The sequence below is a fragment of the Lonchura striata genome, chromosome 11, assembly GCF_050655825.1.
Source record: "Lonchura striata isolate lonStrDom1 chromosome 11, ASM5065582v1, whole genome shotgun sequence".
NCBI classification, from domain to species: domain Eukaryota; kingdom Metazoa; phylum Chordata; class Aves; order Passeriformes; family Estrildidae; genus Lonchura; species Lonchura striata.
In genome coordinates, this window is record NC_140713.1 from 13,592,501 (window position 1) to 13,610,025 (window position 17,525).

General features: G+C 44.5%; 1 protein-coding gene and 1 long non-coding RNA gene across 9 annotated transcripts in view; one reads left to right on the plus strand and one right to left on the minus strand.

The window, feature by feature from the left end:
• Positions 1–5,117, minus strand: part of SALL1 (spalt like transcription factor 1) — a 17,274-nt gene extending 12,157 nt beyond the window's left edge. The window contains exons 1-2 of one of the 8 annotated variants that reach the window (XM_021555005.4): positions 5,019–5,117; positions 2,945–3,037 (exon numbers count right to left, since the gene is read on the minus strand). In XM_021555005.4, coding sequence (XP_021410680.3) covers positions 2,945–3,020 — 76 coding nt within the window. In that variant the 5' untranslated portion in view covers positions 3,021–3,037; positions 5,019–5,117. The other 7 variants (XM_021555003.4, XM_021555006.4, XM_021555004.4 and 4 more) reach the window with 7 other exon arrangements.
• LOC146766417 (uncharacterized) lies at positions 2,232–5,677 on the plus strand. The gene is made up of 2 exons (XR_014957886.1): positions 2,232–2,879; positions 5,101–5,677. It is a non-coding gene; the product is annotated as an uncharacterized LOC146766417 (long non-coding RNA).
• Positions 5,678–17,525: the final 11,848 nt, after the last annotated feature.

Here is a 17,525-nt window from a genome sequence, read left to right on the forward strand (position 1 = left end):
CGTACTTATCCATTGATTGCACTAGAAATATATTTTAAAGTAGAAAATCTTCCTGGTGGGAGTGAACTCATGAGCTTTGAACTTTAAAAAAAAAAAAAAAAAAGGAAAGAGACAGAGTGAGATAAGAAAAAAAAAAAAAAAGGCCAAACCAAAACATGCTGATGCAGTGTGAGGAACTTTTTTCCCTATTGATCTTTAGGTATGAAACTATAGCAGAAAGTTTTAACAAACCGGAATTCAAATCAGATGCGAGAAAATTTCACGGATTCTAAGGATTCGCTCAAAATTCTGCCCAGCAGTACCTTACAGCCAGTGTGTGCAGAGGCAGCGATGCTCCCCTCGCCTGCACCGACATGGATGAACAAACCTGAACTCACAGCGCGAAAGGACAAGAAGGAAGCGCCCGGAATTTCCAAGTTTTGTTTTGCAATTTCACAGGCACATAACGCAAACTCGTCCCCGCCGTAGCTCTCCCACCCTGTCTTGCTCAAGTGAGGAGCTGCTGCCAGGGCCGGGACCCGGCAAGGCGGGGGTGGCTCTGTGCTCAGGGTTCTGCAGCGTTGTGAGCCCCGAAGCACCACTACAAACACACCTCTGCGCAACTGGCTCGGACAGCGTCCAGCCGTGTAAGCCAGCCACAGCACTAGAGAAGGGAAAGGGGAGGCTCCTACAGATTTTACACTAGAGCACACTGCTTTTCCTAGGAAACTGGGCGATAGTTTTAGAATAAACTTAGTATTCTCTTCTTTAACTTACGACAGCCACCGAAACTAAACAAAAGCTTCACTTCCACGCCATCCTTTCAGGCAAGATCCAACTTACTTCAAGGACATCCTTTAGCAACAGGCAGGAAAGCTGCTCAGTTAACATTCCTTTCTCACACTCCCACTGTACTTCATTTGAAAACGATGTGCAAAATCAGATCAAAAGACTAGAAACAGAAGAAAACGGCTACTTTAAAATAAAGATACTTTGATGTGTTTTTGACCTGTTCCACCTACTAAAAACAAACCAAAAAAGACAGCAAATGTCAAAAGATTCGATCATATACGAAGTGAAGATGTAAAAACAAAAAAATCCCTCTCTGCTTTTCTTTTCTCTGCTCACTTTAAGAAGTTCTAAATTCTTTCACAGGAGGCCGATGAAAGACAACTAAAAACGTAACGCTTCTCCAACTCCTACTACAAACTTCGAGCGGAAGTGGGAAAAATATCGTAAGAAAAATAAATACGTTTACTGAGATGAGAAAGGGAATTATGCTGAGGAATCTGTAAAACTCGAGTGCATTCAAAGCTCACAAAACTCAGCTAAAAACCCCAAATCGACTCTCAGGACCCAAATGACTTTTAAGAAATGTTTCACAGAGCTCCGTGGAGCCAGTGCTGATCTATCCGCTGGTGTACGAGAAGGGCATTCAGGGGATTTCGGAAGCCGGGTAAATGCTCCCAGCGAAGCACAACATCCCGCAAACTTTCCGCCCCGTTTCCACGCGCGGAGCCCGGGACCCTGTCCGCGGCGCGGCCGGGCGGCGGCTCGGCGGGCCCAGCGCTGCCGGCACCGCCGGGCGCGGAGCGGCCGCGCCAGCGGAGGGTCCCGCGCCGCTCTGCCCCGAGAAGTTGCCGCGGGAAGCGCCCGGCGCTTCCGAGCGGCGGGGCCGGGCCGGGAGGCGCGGGGGCTCCGCCGCGCCCGGTCCTCCCTTACCTGCCCGCCTGAAGCGCTTCTGCGCCGCGGCGCCCTCCGCACCCGCGGCCGGCGGGTCCCCCCGCGGCCCCCCGGCCCTCGCCCTCCTCATGGCCGCCCGCCGGGGGCCGGAGCCGGCGCTGGCAGGGCAGGGAGGACGCTGCCCCGGGCCGCCCGGCCGACCCTCGAGCCGACCACTTGTCGCCCGCGTCCCAGCGCAGGTACGGGAGGAGGGCACGTCCCCTCCGCCGCCCGCCGGGCTGTGCCGAACTCCTACGAAATCCCCCTGTTCCGGAGGGGAGGGAAAAAGGGAGTAAGGGAAAAAAAAAAAAAAAAAAGATACTTCACACGCTCCCTCTGCAAATCCTGGCGGACACAAAGCCAGCGTTTATCCCTCGCTTACCGGCTTGGAGGGCAGCGGGAGACGCGGGGGAAAAAAAAATAAAAACAAAACCAAAAAACACAACCTTAGGGAAAACAAATCGGCTCCTCGCCACCCGGAGCCTCCGCGCTGCGGCCGCCGAGTCCCCTCTGAGCGCGGCGGCTGCGCGGAGCCCGGCGCGGCGGCGGCGGCTCCCGGGACGGGGCGATCCCCCCGCGGCCCGGCCCGGCCCGGCGGCGGCAACTTTTCCGCCTCCAGGAAGCCTTCGGTGCAGCCGGAGGCCGGGCTGCGGGGCGGCGGGGCAGCGTCCTCCGCCCGGCGGGACTGCGGGGGAGCGGGGGGCGCGGGAGCGCTGGGGTCCGCGGGGGGGTGGGGGAGGCGGGCGAGAAAGTGGGTGCCCGGGGGGGATTTTCCGGCCCTTTCGGGGGGACGGCGCGGGCAGCGTGTGTGGCCGGACGGGGCATCCGTCCCGCGGGGCTACGGGATCAGCCGCCCCACCGCAGCCCCACTTTGTTTCCCAGCTCCGCGGGGCGCGGAGAGAGACTCCGTGCGGGGGGCGCGGATCCATCTCTCCCGCGGGCTCAGGATGCCAGACCGCCCCGCTGGGAGAGGGCGGAGGGAAAACATCAAAAAAAGGAAAGAGTTTGGAGTTTCGTTAAGAAACAGACGAAACAAAACGCTGAGTTAAAAAAAAAAATAAGATAAAACCCAAGAACTTGGACCAAAACCTCAGAAGGACCCCCCTCCCCTCGCATATAACTCCGGGAGATCTTGTTGTCCCGCACCAGTGCCCGGCGCGGTTCCGACTCCCCACAAGGTAAGTTCATCTATTTTGTGTGTGTTTGTGTTAAAATGTGTGCGAGGGAGAGCAGAAGAACTCACCATTTCGCTGGGATAACAAGGCCAGATCGGGATCGGATTGGAAATGCTGAGGCTTCGCCTGCTTCCTCCGCGACATGCTGGCTCAAACATCAGCTGGGGCAGAATAAAAAATTACTAAAAAAAAATCTTCTCAAAATTACGGAAATCGAGCCTCCCCCCCCCAGCCTCCCCGATCCTCCGCGCACCGCGCATGTGTCCTGCTATAATTATGATTATCAATAATGCATTGCGATTAATCATAGAGGGGCTCTTTGAAAGGCGATTGGCACATGGCCAGCTCTATTCAAACCAGCTCGCCTTAATCAATTAGGCGCTGATTTGCTGGAGACCCTTGTCTCTCCGCCGCTCCCACCCAATGAGTCGATCCATGTGGCAGGAGAAGGGGCTGGATTTCCCCAAAGCTGTTTGGATACAGTTTAACCCTCTTAGCAACCAGCTGGAGCTGCATCGCGCCATCCCGGTTACTACAGGAATGTGTCTCCCTTCGCCCCTTCCTCCAGCCCCGACGGGCTCCCCGCGCCTCCCTCCCTCCTTCCCACAGTTTTGCCCTGCGTTTCACTTTTCTTTTCCTTTCTTTTTTTTTTTCTTTTTTCTTTTTTTTTTTTTTTTTTTTTTTTTTTTTTTGAAACTCCCCCCACCTCGCCCGCAGTCCGAACCGGTGGAGGGAGGGCAGGGTGACCAATAATCGATCGGGGCAGGACGCACGGCTGGGGCGGCCGGCAGGGAGCAGCGGCCCCGGAGGGTCGGCCCCGCACCCGGCAAATGCCTGCGCGGGGAGAGTCCGGCCCCGCCGCCGCTCGCTCGTCCCGCTGCTGCATAAAACTTTCTGGTGTATTTTTTTTTTTTTTTTTTTTTTTCCTTCCTCTTGTCCCCGCACTTACAAATAAAGATCCATTTCGCCCTCTCCCAGATCTCTCTCCCACCACCCAACCCTCCCACCGCTCCTCGTTCCATATATCACGGCCCGAGGGGTGCTGAAAATAGGAAGGGTTTGTTTTTTACCTCACACATTCCCAGGACAATTAGGGCGCCGCTGGGAGCGGCGGGCGGACCGGGCGGCCGCTCCGCCCCCGCGCCGCGCGGGTTGGCTGCGCTCGCCGTCAGTCCGCCGGGAGCCCCTGGCGAGCGGCGGCGCGTCCCGCTCCGCGGCCCCGCTCCGCTCCCCCGGCCCCCTCCCCCGGCTCGCCCCTGACTTTTGTTCCCTCTTGGACGTGGGAGCGACGCGCATCTGCCCGCCGGAGGCGCCCCCGGCCGCGCCGAGCGCGGAGCGGAACGGCCCGGCCCGGCCGCGGTGCCGTGCGGCCGCCGGGCCGGCCGTGCGCGCAGGCGGAGCCGGGCTGAGCTGGCGCGGAGCGGCCGGCCCGGCCCCCTGCGCTCCGCGGCCGCTCCTCATGCCCGGTCCCAGCGCTCCCGGCGCCGGGACCCTGCGCGCACCGCGCTCCTGCCGCGGGACGCACGGCGCTCGAACTCTTACGCCCGTGTGTTACTTCCGAGGAGGGACCTCTCACAGACAATGTCACGATCTTGAAATAAAAAGTATAGTTGCACAGAGGCTACAAACGAGGCTCTTTTTAATGTGTCCTATATCCAGCCATACACGTACTGAGGGTAAATGGTGGGTGTCCCCCCGAGCTCCGCTCTCCGCGCCCCTCCGCGCGTCACGCTGCTGCGGGCACGGAAAGTTTTCTGTAAAATAAGCTGAACCGGCAGAAGCGGGAGTACAGGAGTTTCTTTCCCTCCACCCTGACCTATCTAGTGCTCTCTCTTCCCACTCCCCCCGCTGGATTATTTACTCTTCTATAGGAGCTACTCCTTTTTCCCGTATTAATATTAACAAACTCTCTGTAAAAGCAAGAGGCTGATCAGATCCAACTCATTTCAATTTCAAATGAGCCGGTAAAGCCTAGAGAGAGCGAGAGGAGAAAGGAGAGAGGGACAAATCTTCCCATTCGAGGAACCGGCTTACTGGCGTTTTCTTCTCATTATTAAACGAAAGAGATTGTAAAACGTTTATCAATAAGGGTGGGGGGAAGAAAAACAGTCGCAAAACCCAACCAAACAAATGCATACGAACCGAGAAATCCTCCCAGGTGCCACTCCAGTATTTAGTCAGCGTTGCAAAGTGGTCATTGACGCTTCTTTTCATTTCTGCACAGGGCGAGCCCCCTCCCTCCCCGCAGCATTCGGTACAGTAGATTTTGAGAAAAAGACAAACGAAGCTATCAGCGGGGATGATGTTGAAGAATGAAGATAATAATGTTGCTATAGGTGGTACTTCACATGACATTATTTTTCACTGAATATTTAAAGAGATGTTTCGGCAGAGATGGATACACTCAGCGCAGGCTGTCACCCTCCGTACCCTGAGACAGTGGGAAAGAAACCGAACCTGAACGCACAGAAACGCACTCCTTACTCACTGCTAGCCACACGTAGATGCACACAAAATACCCACGCGGATCTATTTGCACATTTATGCCTGTATTTCTAACTGTATCAATCACTCCGTTAGCTTCCTACGGTTTCTAAGCTAGACGATCTCCCAAAATTATTCGCGTTCACAATTTCATTATACTTTTGCCGATTAAGCTTGAGACAAATTTCCCCAGATGTGCAGTACCTTTGCTTCGTGGCTGGAAAAAGGCGGCCGTGGACAGGTAATTAAAAAAGCAACAACAGCAACAACAAGACGAAAAAGAGTGGCTTAGAGAAAAATAAATTAATTTGGAGAAATTAAGTTTTACAACTTTTTTTTTTTCGTTTCTCTTCTCCTCGGTAGTGTTAAAGCGGCGCCTGGTATTTCATCCAAGACCGATTGATTATTTATTGTTTGTTTTCCTCTCCTTCGCTGGGGGCCGGGAGGGGTGGGGAATGGGTGGGGGCAGAGCAGCAGTGCCAGGGCTAGAGAAAAATCGGTCTTTATTGTTGTTGATAGCAATACATCAATTAAACGTCATTGTCTCTAACAGAAGTTGTGAGAGTTCACAAGCGTAAATACTCTGATCCCGGGTTTTCCCTCTCGACTCTCCGAATGACAGTGACATATTTTTCCCTCCCCGCCACACCTTGGAGATTTTTTCCCCCTCTCGGATTATTCTTTTTAATGGAGGTGGGAGGCTTTCTAATGTGCTTCAATGCAAATCAGCCTGGCTCCAAGACACCCGCGGTGGGGATCGATCTCCAGTTCATTGAGATGAGCACTGAAGGGAGATGGTAAACAGGGGATAATTTGCAGTTCATTCTGCTGAGAGACGATTCCAATGAGATGCATCACACTAGACCGGATTATTGTTATTCAGGTTTGCGAACAGACACAACACCCTTAGCACGACGCAGTTAGAAGCTGCACGATCCCCTCGTAGTTATAAAACATCTTCACTAACTATCGAGGGGTGCGGGTGAGGAGGGAGGGGAGGAAATGCGATTGGTTTCACGTTTTGTGCCCGTGCCCCCCGAGCCCGTCGGGCCGGGCGCGGCGGCGGCAGCGCGGGTCGGGGCAGCCCAACGCGCGGCTCCGCGCCCGCCCCGCGGGGCGCAGCGCTGCCCGCCGCGCCCGCACCTCCGCCCGCCCAACACCCGCTGCCCGCTTAGCACGCCGCTCGGGCTTTCATTTATGGAGGCTTTTCCCTCCCTTCTCTTCCTCCTCCGTTTTGGATGCTCTCTGTTTGCCTCTGTTTTGACTGAAAAAGCCACACTTCGCCGGAGTTCCGAACGGCGCTCCAGCTGACCTCGCAAGTTCGCCGTTTGTCAGCTAACACAGGTTACATATATTTTAGAAATGTGTGTAATTAGGGGCTTCCAGATGCTGCAGTCAGCTGGGAACTTGGCTTTATGCTCCGATGTATAATAAACTTTTGAGACAGTCCTGGGGCGCAGCTACCCCGGGGCAGCGAGCACCAGCTCTCCGGAATTGTTTCATTATCAATAGCCCGGATCACGCTATTCACCATGGACGCTGCAAGCCCTGTGACTGTGTGGGTTTAGGTAGGACTGCTTTTGTGGGCATGCTGTCAGCTTCCCCCTTCCTTGCTTTCTTCTACCTTTTTTTTTTTTTTTTAATTAAAAAAAGTCTAATAGTAATTCTCCGGGGGAAGAAAGAGAAAAAAAGAAAAAAAAAGAAAAAAAAAAGAAAAAAAAAAAAGAGGAGGGGGCACCAGAATTGAATACTTCACCATTATTACTGACAACCAATAATTGATCATTGCTCACAAACATAAGCTTTTACCCACATAATTGAATCGTAAGCAATATGGGTTTAGTCAAAGGAAAAAAAAAAATAGAGGGAAAGAACCTCTCCCTTTCTCTCCCCTAAATCCCAGAGAATCTCAGTGATGAGGACTCCTCTGCCCCCGAGATAAAAATGACTAATGCTATAACCAGCCATGGTGGGATTATTCAATTCAATTCTTTCTTTACACATTTGCTGCCTTTTGTTTGACCTGATGGCTGGCAAATTTTTACACCTAGCTGTCCCTTTTGAGTTTATTGATGAAGGTGCTTCTGAAATGATTATCAGGAGATTTACAGCCATCACTACCCACCTACGGGAAAAGTAGTAAAATCAATCCCTCAATCAATCAGACCCCTCTGTGCATATCTTTTTAATCTGCTCTTTTAGCTGTTTTATTACAACACGAGCATTAAATATGTTTGTTTCAAATTTAACACGAATGCCTCCGAAGGACTCTGTCAATTTAGACATAAATCATGAAGTAAACAAGCTGGATGGAAAATTCTCTCACTCGGGCAAGAATGTTAAAACCCAAGGAGTAAAAAAAAAATCTCTCGTGCATCAGTGTATGGGCAACTCTTTTGTATGTACAGCCCACGAGGCAGGAAAACAACAAACAGATAAATATGCAACACTGCAAAAGATTTCCATGTACTTTTACAGGACTAGAGAGTGCTAATAATTACAAATACTTTCACACCTTCAAGTCCATAATTATTTCCTCTGATATCTTTGTACATATATATCTCAGAATGTCTTATTTCCTGTTTGAAAAATTAACTTTTTTAAAAATTAAATACCATATAGTTGAGAAAGTGTCTTGATTATGACATTATTATCAATCCCAAGGTATCACTCTATCCTTTATAAGCCTTTTTTGGGGGTTAAAAAATAAAATAGAGGGTATTTCAGGTAGGCTGCTAAGGTCAGTGATTTGTTACACAGTGGTCATCAGATATGGACAGAGTGAATCTATAAGTTCTATAGAGAACCAAGATTTTTATTTGGTGCCACAGGGGAAGTTTTCTCTGCAAGCCGCATGCCTTTGCATCCCAGTTTAATTTTTTTTTAATATCCTAGGGTATCGCAGCCATATAAAGCCACCATGTGGCTCCACCAGAAAACCAGAAGTTTAGAAATGAAGTGACAGAGATTTCTCCAGTCTTAGATTAAAAAAAAAGAAAAAAAAAATCCATTCTTAGCTACAAAGACATCTTTCAAATACATATTGTAATGTCTCTGCACAGAAAAACTATGGATAGGACAAAGGGAAAAAAAGACACTGAAATATGAATTATGTACATGACAAAAGAAGAGTCATGAATAATTACATCTGATATCAGATGATGAGATGTAACCTGCAATATCAGCCAACAGTTCTTCCAAATATCTTGTTTTATGGAAAGTGCCTTTATATAGTAGGAAAACTTCACAGTTTCTGTCACTGTTCATCTGGGTGTCTATAAATGGGAGTCTTAGTGTCAATTTTTAATAAAATATTACAGTTATAATTTCTTTGTCAAAGTACTACTTGAAGTAGTATAAAATATGGAAATGGGAGTAATTTAAAAACAAATGAAGGAGCAGGACCAAGGGATGTATTTTCCAGGATGTTCAGGGAAAAACATATGTTTTTAACAAGATGTTCCCTTAGGATCTGCTTACCTTTAAATTAAAATTACACTAAAATTCTGTACTCTGTCAAAACACAAAGTCAAAATTTCACAGGAATATTTTCTCTGAAATAGAACTTACAGACAATTTCTACAGGGTAGTCATGTAATGAAGTAAGACCTGTTGTCATAAAAAGATTTACACTGCAAATCAGAGTTACAAAGTACACATGTTTATTTACATTTTAATGTTTCATTTTAAACTGGAGAATATGTAGTGATTAAAGACTAAACATGCTTGAAACCTCAGGGGGAATGTTGCCTGTAGAGTCCCGAATTTCTTGCCTAATGAAATGAACCTGACAGCCCCTCTCCTTTTCATGACATATTTTTGATTCGAATACAGTGGAAGTATTTGTAAGTACATACATTTTGTTTGCATAATATTGAGGTGCCCTGATTAATGCATGGTGTTTACAACGTGAAAATTGTCATGCTCTCTGCAGCAACACAAGGAGCTGGCCTGGCAGCAGCTAGTTGCAATAAAGTAAATGCCTCATGAATAATGTTCTGCTTTCCATGCCTGAGCTAAGCAGAATCCTCCCCATCCACGTTCTGGCCCCAGTTTGAGCCAGCCTGGCAGGAGCACTGCTCTGCGATGGTGCTGTGCAGAACACAGCCCTGAGTGCAAATCGGACTGCTCAGAGACTTGCACATGCACCAGCTGGGTCCTGTGGGGAGCCCATTTCCTCATGGAGCGGTCTGATCCCCAGCCACATTTTTGCAGTTTTCTTTTCTTCCCATTAGTGATCATATATTGTTCAGATGGCGACAACAGCCGTTACCTACCTCAAAAGGTAACTCCAGGGGTTTCTGATTTCTTAGAAAAATTCCTCAGCAGAAAAGAAAGAGTTGAGCACTGAGCTGCCAGCCATCTCTACTGAACTATCAACAGATACTACATCAGTGACCCAGACACAACTTTGAAAAGCACTGCTTCATAAACCCAAGATCACACAGTTATCACCCAGAAAATGAGACTCACAGTTTCCTTTCCTTATGTAAGAAAAGCTCAAGTAACAGGATTCAAAGCGCAATCCTCACAAAGAGACTTAAAAGACCCTTCCTCAGAAATCCAGAAACCAGATTTGGGGTTAGAAAAATTGTTTCCATCCTTCATATGCTTTATATAGTAAGCCTGGACTTTCATCCTGCTGTACAAGCCACGTCTTGAATCTCACCCTGAGTTACGTATTCTGTGTTTCAATCCTTCTTCACAGAACTTCAAGTTCCCTCTCAGATGCAGTGTCCAGGGCTGCAGAACATGTCTATTTACATCCTTAAGCAGCTTTCTGCAGACTAGCTGGCTCTCCCCAGGACTGTACACAATCATTAAGCTCATCTGAGCTTGCTCCTAGCCACTGACACCCTGGAAGTACTACCTGAATGAGAATTTTAAGCTTGAGTAGGTTTTAGATAATACTAAAGCTATGTGGTGCAAAAATCATACGTGCAAAGACAAATGTAGCCCCAGTCTGTAATGGTTCAGCAATTCAACTGCTTGTCATGTACTGCAACTGGCAAAACAAAAAAGGGAGAATTGTACTTGAATATAAGACAACATGGCACATTTAGGAATTACACCAAACACCAGTGTTTATTCTACTTCCATTTGTAAAGCGGGATACATCATTTACTTACTTCTAAGACTACAAAAAGACACTTTTCCTCAGAAGCTTGCAATGTAAGTGCCCAATCCTAAACATCATCAGTGTCACTCATCCTTGTGCAGGAAGCAAAGCACTGCCAGCACAGCATGAGCAGTGTTTCAGTCTAGACCTGCACATGAGTGAATTTGGAGCAGGGGCTACTCTGGTGAGCAGACCTGGTCCTGAGCAAGGTTCCTCCCTGCCCCATGCCTTCATGGCCCTGTCCCACCAGGCTGTGCTGCTCTGCCATTGGCACAAACGTTTGCATGACACGGAAATCTCCTGCATGGGGCAACAATGCGTGGTACAGTAACTTCTTAAGCTGTTCCAGCTGTTTGCAAATAAAATGTGCGTCTAAGCCCCCAGTCTATACAAACTGATTTCTGAGAGGAGCTGTATTTGTGTGACTGTGCCAGATCAGGGCCATTACTAACTGCAGAGGAGCATAAACAACTCTAGAGAGAGAAAAGATTTTGAGAAGGCACCAGTGACAAGGATAGCATGTGAATCCCAGACCTCTTGGTGAAAACTCTTGTTAACATGTTTAGTTGACAGTCACACACCTTTGCACTCCCATATATTTTAAGGTTTGAAGTCACTTGTTCTGTCTCTCAAGTTTGCTCAGCCTGGCTTCTTGTGCAGTTGAAGCAGCTTCCATTTTCATGCTTCACAAAAGCACAAGCAATACCATAATACATAAGAATAAGAGTTTAATGGAAACATAGAGCCAAATGCTAAATGTACTGAATTAAGTGGAATTAAAGAAAGGATAAATATGGTCCATTCCCTCCTCCAGCTTCAGCACTGTCCTCTCCAACATTGTACATATAATCTCACAACACAATAACATTGCTGTACTCACTCTGTGCAAGCAGGATCATTCACTTACTCTTTGTTTCACTCCTACAATTTTCAAATAGCAAAATTCAGTTTTGGGCAGTGCTGTTTTCAAAGGGCTGCCAAACCTGCTACTCCTCTGCCCCACTGCTGATAGATTGCTCTACAGTGGGACAAGACCTGCCCATGTCCAGTGATGCTCATACTGAGCAGAAGCAATAATTAAACCCTTTTACCTTAATGAAGGTAAAAAGCAAGATGGATGTGTGCCTAATGGGGGAGAGACAGGTACATCTGCATCCCGGGCCAGCACTGCCTCCTCCAGCCCCCAGAGCAGCAGCTGCCCAGGGCTGCAGAATGTTCAGTAACACTTTCTTGTGCTAGAGACTGTGCTTTGTGAGGGGCCTACCTTTAATGTTTTGCCTAGAGCAACAAAATCCTTGACAGGTGCTGGTTGCCACATTCAGGGGAGCCTGCAGGAGCTGCTTGCTGCTGACTGGGAAAGCACTCGCTGCTTCTCAAAGCAAAACGACTGTGACACTTTAGGAGTACAGCCCTTTAAACCACCTGCTCAAATCTGCTAATCACAGGTAATCTTGGCTCTTCAAGGGGATTACCCAAAGACAATCAAAACACTAAAAAAACAAAGACAAAAACGTTAACTGGTAATTTGCATCAATTTCTTGTGATGTTATGCTATAATTTTTACAACAATTGTAACCAATAACATACTATGTAAAGTTCTCAAGGGATTGACTCTCTGTTCAGAAATTAACCGTAGAATATGCTTTGCATTTCTTATTATTCTGCTTTCTTATTGTCATTCTCATAAAATCAAGCAAAGTGATAAGTGGAATGTCTAGAAACAACCAGAATTTAATCTGGATGAATTACACAAAATATATCTGTCCTGGAAGCATATCTGCTTTTAAGGAGTTATATACCACCCTGTGGTATATACAACAGAATACAACATTCTGCACCTGAAGCATTGGCACATGTCGACAAGATTATATCAATTCCAGTGTAGAAAGCTGACATTGTTGGATACTGCTTGGAAATGTGCGTGTTGTAAAACTGGGTAAAAAAAGCTACAAAATTTGAACTTAATTGAAAATACTTTCATTTTATAGCAAACCATATTGTAGATGTTTACATAGTATTCAATAAATATTAGCCATAAACCTTAATTTAACCCCAGATTTTGTTAGGTTCAAGATTTTTGGAAAATACAGGTGTCATCTCAAATTTTGTACCCTTTTAACGGCCAGTCCCAGCCCCCATTCAGGTAGGCAAATCCTCAGTGGTGTGGCCACACAGTCAAGGGGCAAAATTGCCTTGGAGGCACTTGGCCTCAGTGTGCCCCAGCTCTGTTTTGCCTCTGGATCCCATGGTTCCAGGATCAGGAGGTTTGTGTGTAAAGCTTGTAAAATCTTAGAGGAATACAAAGGATATTTTGTAAAGTTTCCCTAGAAACATCTTTTTCAAGCCATGTGGTGTTTCTGGATAGGGATTTAGTCTATCCAAATAAAACCAGTAGCACTTTTCAATGCATAGAGCACAAATTCATCAAGTGGCTCAGTTGCAATGTGTTCTAGGTTCCTGGAAAATGAAAGGTTGGATCAGATGTTCTTTTGAGGTCTTTCCCAGCCATTCTATGATTCCATGACAAGGCAACATGATTTTACATGGAACTATATTATTCACATGCTTGATGCTTTATTATACCTTTCAAAATCAAATAATCAATATAATTTGGGCTTTATTACTGAAAGAATGAAATTGCTTGACTGACATATGATAGTGAACTAATGACATTAGAAGCTCTGGCTCTTTTATTTCTCTTTCGCTCAGAAAAGAGCAAAACAATCCGGATTTGTTCTGAATAAAATTGCAATACTGCAGGCTAAAACTTTACTTCTCAATCTAAAAACTTTCCTTCTCAATTTAAATTCATTTTAAATTGTTATGCTTTACAAACTTCCAAATGGGATTCTAATTGTTGACAGACATTTTACATTACATGTGTCTATCACTTTGATTTAATATGCATTTTCAATGAAATTTAAAAAAGGCCTCTAAGGTGGCAATTTAACAGCAAGACATGCTGTGAATTTTAGATATAAAAAATATCTAGTTTTCAAGGGTTTTTTGTACATGTGAAAATGGCCCTCCAGAAAAAAAAAAAAAAAGAAAAAAATCAGAGAACGTCTGTATGGCTGAGTTATCAGAAGCTAAATATCTCCAAGAACATTACCTACTGTTTTAATCAATCACAGTCATCAGAGGCAAACCAGGTTTTACATTTATGCAGCTTTTCAGTAGTACACTTCAAAAAGTATTAACCATAAAAGAAATAGAATGTATTTGGAAATCCTATGTCTGGTTTATTACATCTCATGACCTGATTTAATTTTCTTCTACAGAAAACCCACATTGAAATGTCTGTAAGTAATAGGTACTTGTTGTCAACTTTGATAAGAGACATTTGAAAGGAATGCCAAATGTATTGTGAAAGATAAGAGAACAGCAGCTTTTCTGTGTCCCTAAAAGAGTGGAAACCAGACTTAGGAGAGCACACAACTACAGACCAGACCTGTTCTATATCATGCCTAGTTTTGAAATCATCGGAATTGTAGTTAATGTTTAAACCCTAAGCTATAGACATTGACAGCACAGTGGGAACAATTCTCTATCTTTAACTTAAAATTTTTAAACCAAAATATTAACTACTTTTAAATTCTTGCATTTTCTCCATAACATTAATAAAAACATCTTAGGTTGGCTTATTTTATATAAATAGCTTTAAATATCTTATTTAAAAGGTCCTGCAGGGTGTCCCAAAACCTACACTTGATGGCAAGAATAAACATTCATTAAACTTCAAAGGCTGCCAAAAAGTCTAGTTATTTTGATTTAGGGGAATCATTTAAATTAATCCCTCAGCCTGTGTAGAAAATATATAATGTAATCCATTTCTCTGTCTCTAGCTTCAAGTAACACTGGAAACAGAAATACTGCTTTACTAATATTTTCTGTTTTGAAAAACTGGGGAAAAATTAAGACTTCATGTATTTTTGAAGAATTCTGGCTTAGTGTCATTAAGAAACAAATATTATAATACACAACTGTGTACTTACATTTCTGTGTAACTGCTGTTAAACCTATACACACAATGGAGTTCTTCAGTGGGAGCAGTAAAACCAGATTTTATGTTTGTGTATGAGTGTATACATGTATCTGTAATTTTTTTTAACAAAAGAATCAATTTTTTGGAATGGCTTTCTGCCTTACCACCTCAACTCAACTGCGTGCTGCTGTGCTACAGATCTGTTTCGTTAACACATCTTTTTTTGCTGAGGCCCCCTTAAAATTTGGGAGAAACCTTAGTATGATAAAGAGCTTGGTTTAAAATTATTTTTTACTTTAAAATGAATGCACTCTTCATCTGAAAGAAGCATGTAGGACATTCGGTGTCAGATGCACCAAGGAAAAAAATAAAAGGAAGGAGAAGCTCAGCTATTGTAAATCACTGTAATGCCACTGAGGCCAATTCAGACTAGCTGAGGTTGTGGCCTAATATTTGTGCTGAAATGTTGCAGCCATAGCTGTATCCCTGAGCTGTATAAATATTTGTTGAAAGCTGACTGTTAGGGTGCAAGGGGTGGATTGCTCATCAGCAAATAGTGAGAGCCCTTGTATTTTCACCTTTCTTAAGGAAACCTTCCCTTTTTGAGGGCTGGGAATTTTGACTGAGTACATGTATGATCTTTCTTACTTTGTGCATGGATTGTTCCATGTGTGTGCCGTGGGACAGGAATTTCCATCTGGACTTTTGAACTTGCACCCGCCTGAGTGTCCGGCCCTGATTCATGCCATGCACTGTACATGAATGACCAGCAATGTTTACAAAATGAATTAGCTTGACTCCAACCCTCCAGCCAGAAAGTAATCAAAGTGAAGAGCCAAGCTATTTCTGAAATTCCAGCTTCCCTAGCTAGAAACTGCATGCTCTGTCTCGCTAGTCAGGGTATTAATGCAAAATGTACATGTTCTATACTGGAGGACAATTAATAACAGCAGTGATTCTGAGCAGTCGACAGACATTAACTATTCCACCCCCAAACTGCTCTTGTGTGGTGGGCAAGTCTGACTGCAGCACATGGTACAGAGAAAAAAAAAAAGAGTGAAAATCTCTATATCCGTAAGTGATTATTCTATGAGTTGTAGTATGTTTTTTTGTTCTTTCTTCTCCCAAATTAAATTCCAGTTAACATTTTATTTCACTTTTGTATGAATACATGTATTCATGGACATATTCAGGAATTTTCTTATGCAAATATTTTAAGTAGGGTTACTCATAACTGGAAATTGGATTGATTTTCTCATCAACCATCCTAATTTTAGCATTTAGGAACAACAGAACTATCTTCAGAATAATCTCATCCTATAAAATACATTAGCCTTTTCTAAATTTAATATAAAACATTGTTATGAAAGAAGACAGTGTTAAATGATACATTTTGTTTAAGATGGTCTGAAACTCAAAATGTATCACTGAAATTTCCCTCTGAAAACAAACCTCCTGATCTGAAAAGCCCACACCATATAAAACTGGAGATGTCTCAGAGCCAAATTGTTTGCTCCTGTAAATGGTTAGAGCTCCACAGAGGGGGGATATGAAATAAAGCTTTGTTGATTTTACAGCAGAGCATCTGAACCACTTCCCCTGCCCTAGTCCATTTAAAGCAAAATTAAAATTAAAATAAACCCCAAATTAGCATGTGAGCTCTTCATTGGCAAATTGGCGTAACTCCACTGGATATCTGACCTAGGCAGGATTTTCAGGACTTACCACTGAGAAGATCTCAGCCATGGTATTTTAATGGTGATTTCATGTGGGTGGGTATGAACCTGATTTTTCATCCTTATTCAGGCTGAAAACCAGGAATGCACTACAGAGATATAGATCAGTTGAGAAATTGATTGTTTTCAGGGAGGGAGGGTAAGTGGTTCAGTTATTCCAAAATTAGCAACTGCTCATGTGTTGTATAGTTCAGGCCAAATGACAAGTGAATGATGCTGCCCAAAACCTCCCCATCTATATCATACCTGCATCCAGCCCCTGTTGAGTTTTATTTCCAGAATGGACTAGGAAATCCAGGACTGATAAATGAAAAATATCTGAATGAAATAGCCTGGCAGGATATCTTTAACATTACCTAAAAATCAGAGGTTAATAAATAGTTAAATTTAGCTGTAGCTTCTCTTAAGTAGTTTGAACATAGGTCAATATTTTCGTCTTTTGTTGTCTCAGGGTTTCTACAGAAGCAGAGAGAATTTCATCAATGATTTTTCTACACTTTATAGCATTATGCCTTTGTGCTATTATCCTTCTGTATCCTTATCTAACATGTTATCAACTGTATGAAAATAAGTAGCAGTCCCTTCAACCCGCTGCAAGTATCAATAGGAAGAATGACAGTGGCTAGTTTGCACACTTGAAATGGTTTATTTGTTGCAATCCTGTGCACAAGATGTTTATCAGTAAGCACCAGACAGCCATGCAGAAGAAGGAGCCTTAATTCTGTCTGAGACAGCCTCTTATTGCTATTGATAGTTAGCATCAGTGTCCAGTCTGAGAAATGGAAGTGCTGCAGGCAACTTCAGTCAAGACACCCTATTGATCTACTGCTTCCTCTGCGTCCCTGAAGCTAGAGAAGAAAAATAAAAAGGGGAGGGAAAGCCTGCTGTAAAAGGGGCAATGCAGCAGTCTGTGTCTTGCCATCATTCAAAGGGGTGTGTATGTGCATGGATATTCCTGATATTCAGTACCTTAGACAACTGTAAATCACATCCACAGCCATGATAAATATAAATGTCAATGTGTTGGAAATGTCCTTTATATAAGAGGTGTCACTAGAACTACATTTTTAGCATGAAACATTTTTTCTGCTTTTTATTTTTCATTGACTTATTGTGCTTCTGTTATATCCTGTCTAACACAATCAATCTAAAGCATAATATCTGAGAGTCCTATTCATAAATAATACATATTTGGGTCATTTTCATTTGTATCCTACAATGAAGATTTACAAGCCAGAAACAAAACAAGAAACAATGTGTGGAATGCTCTTATTCAGTGGATAAGAATATATTACTGTGATCAATTAATCTGCTTTTCTCTGCAT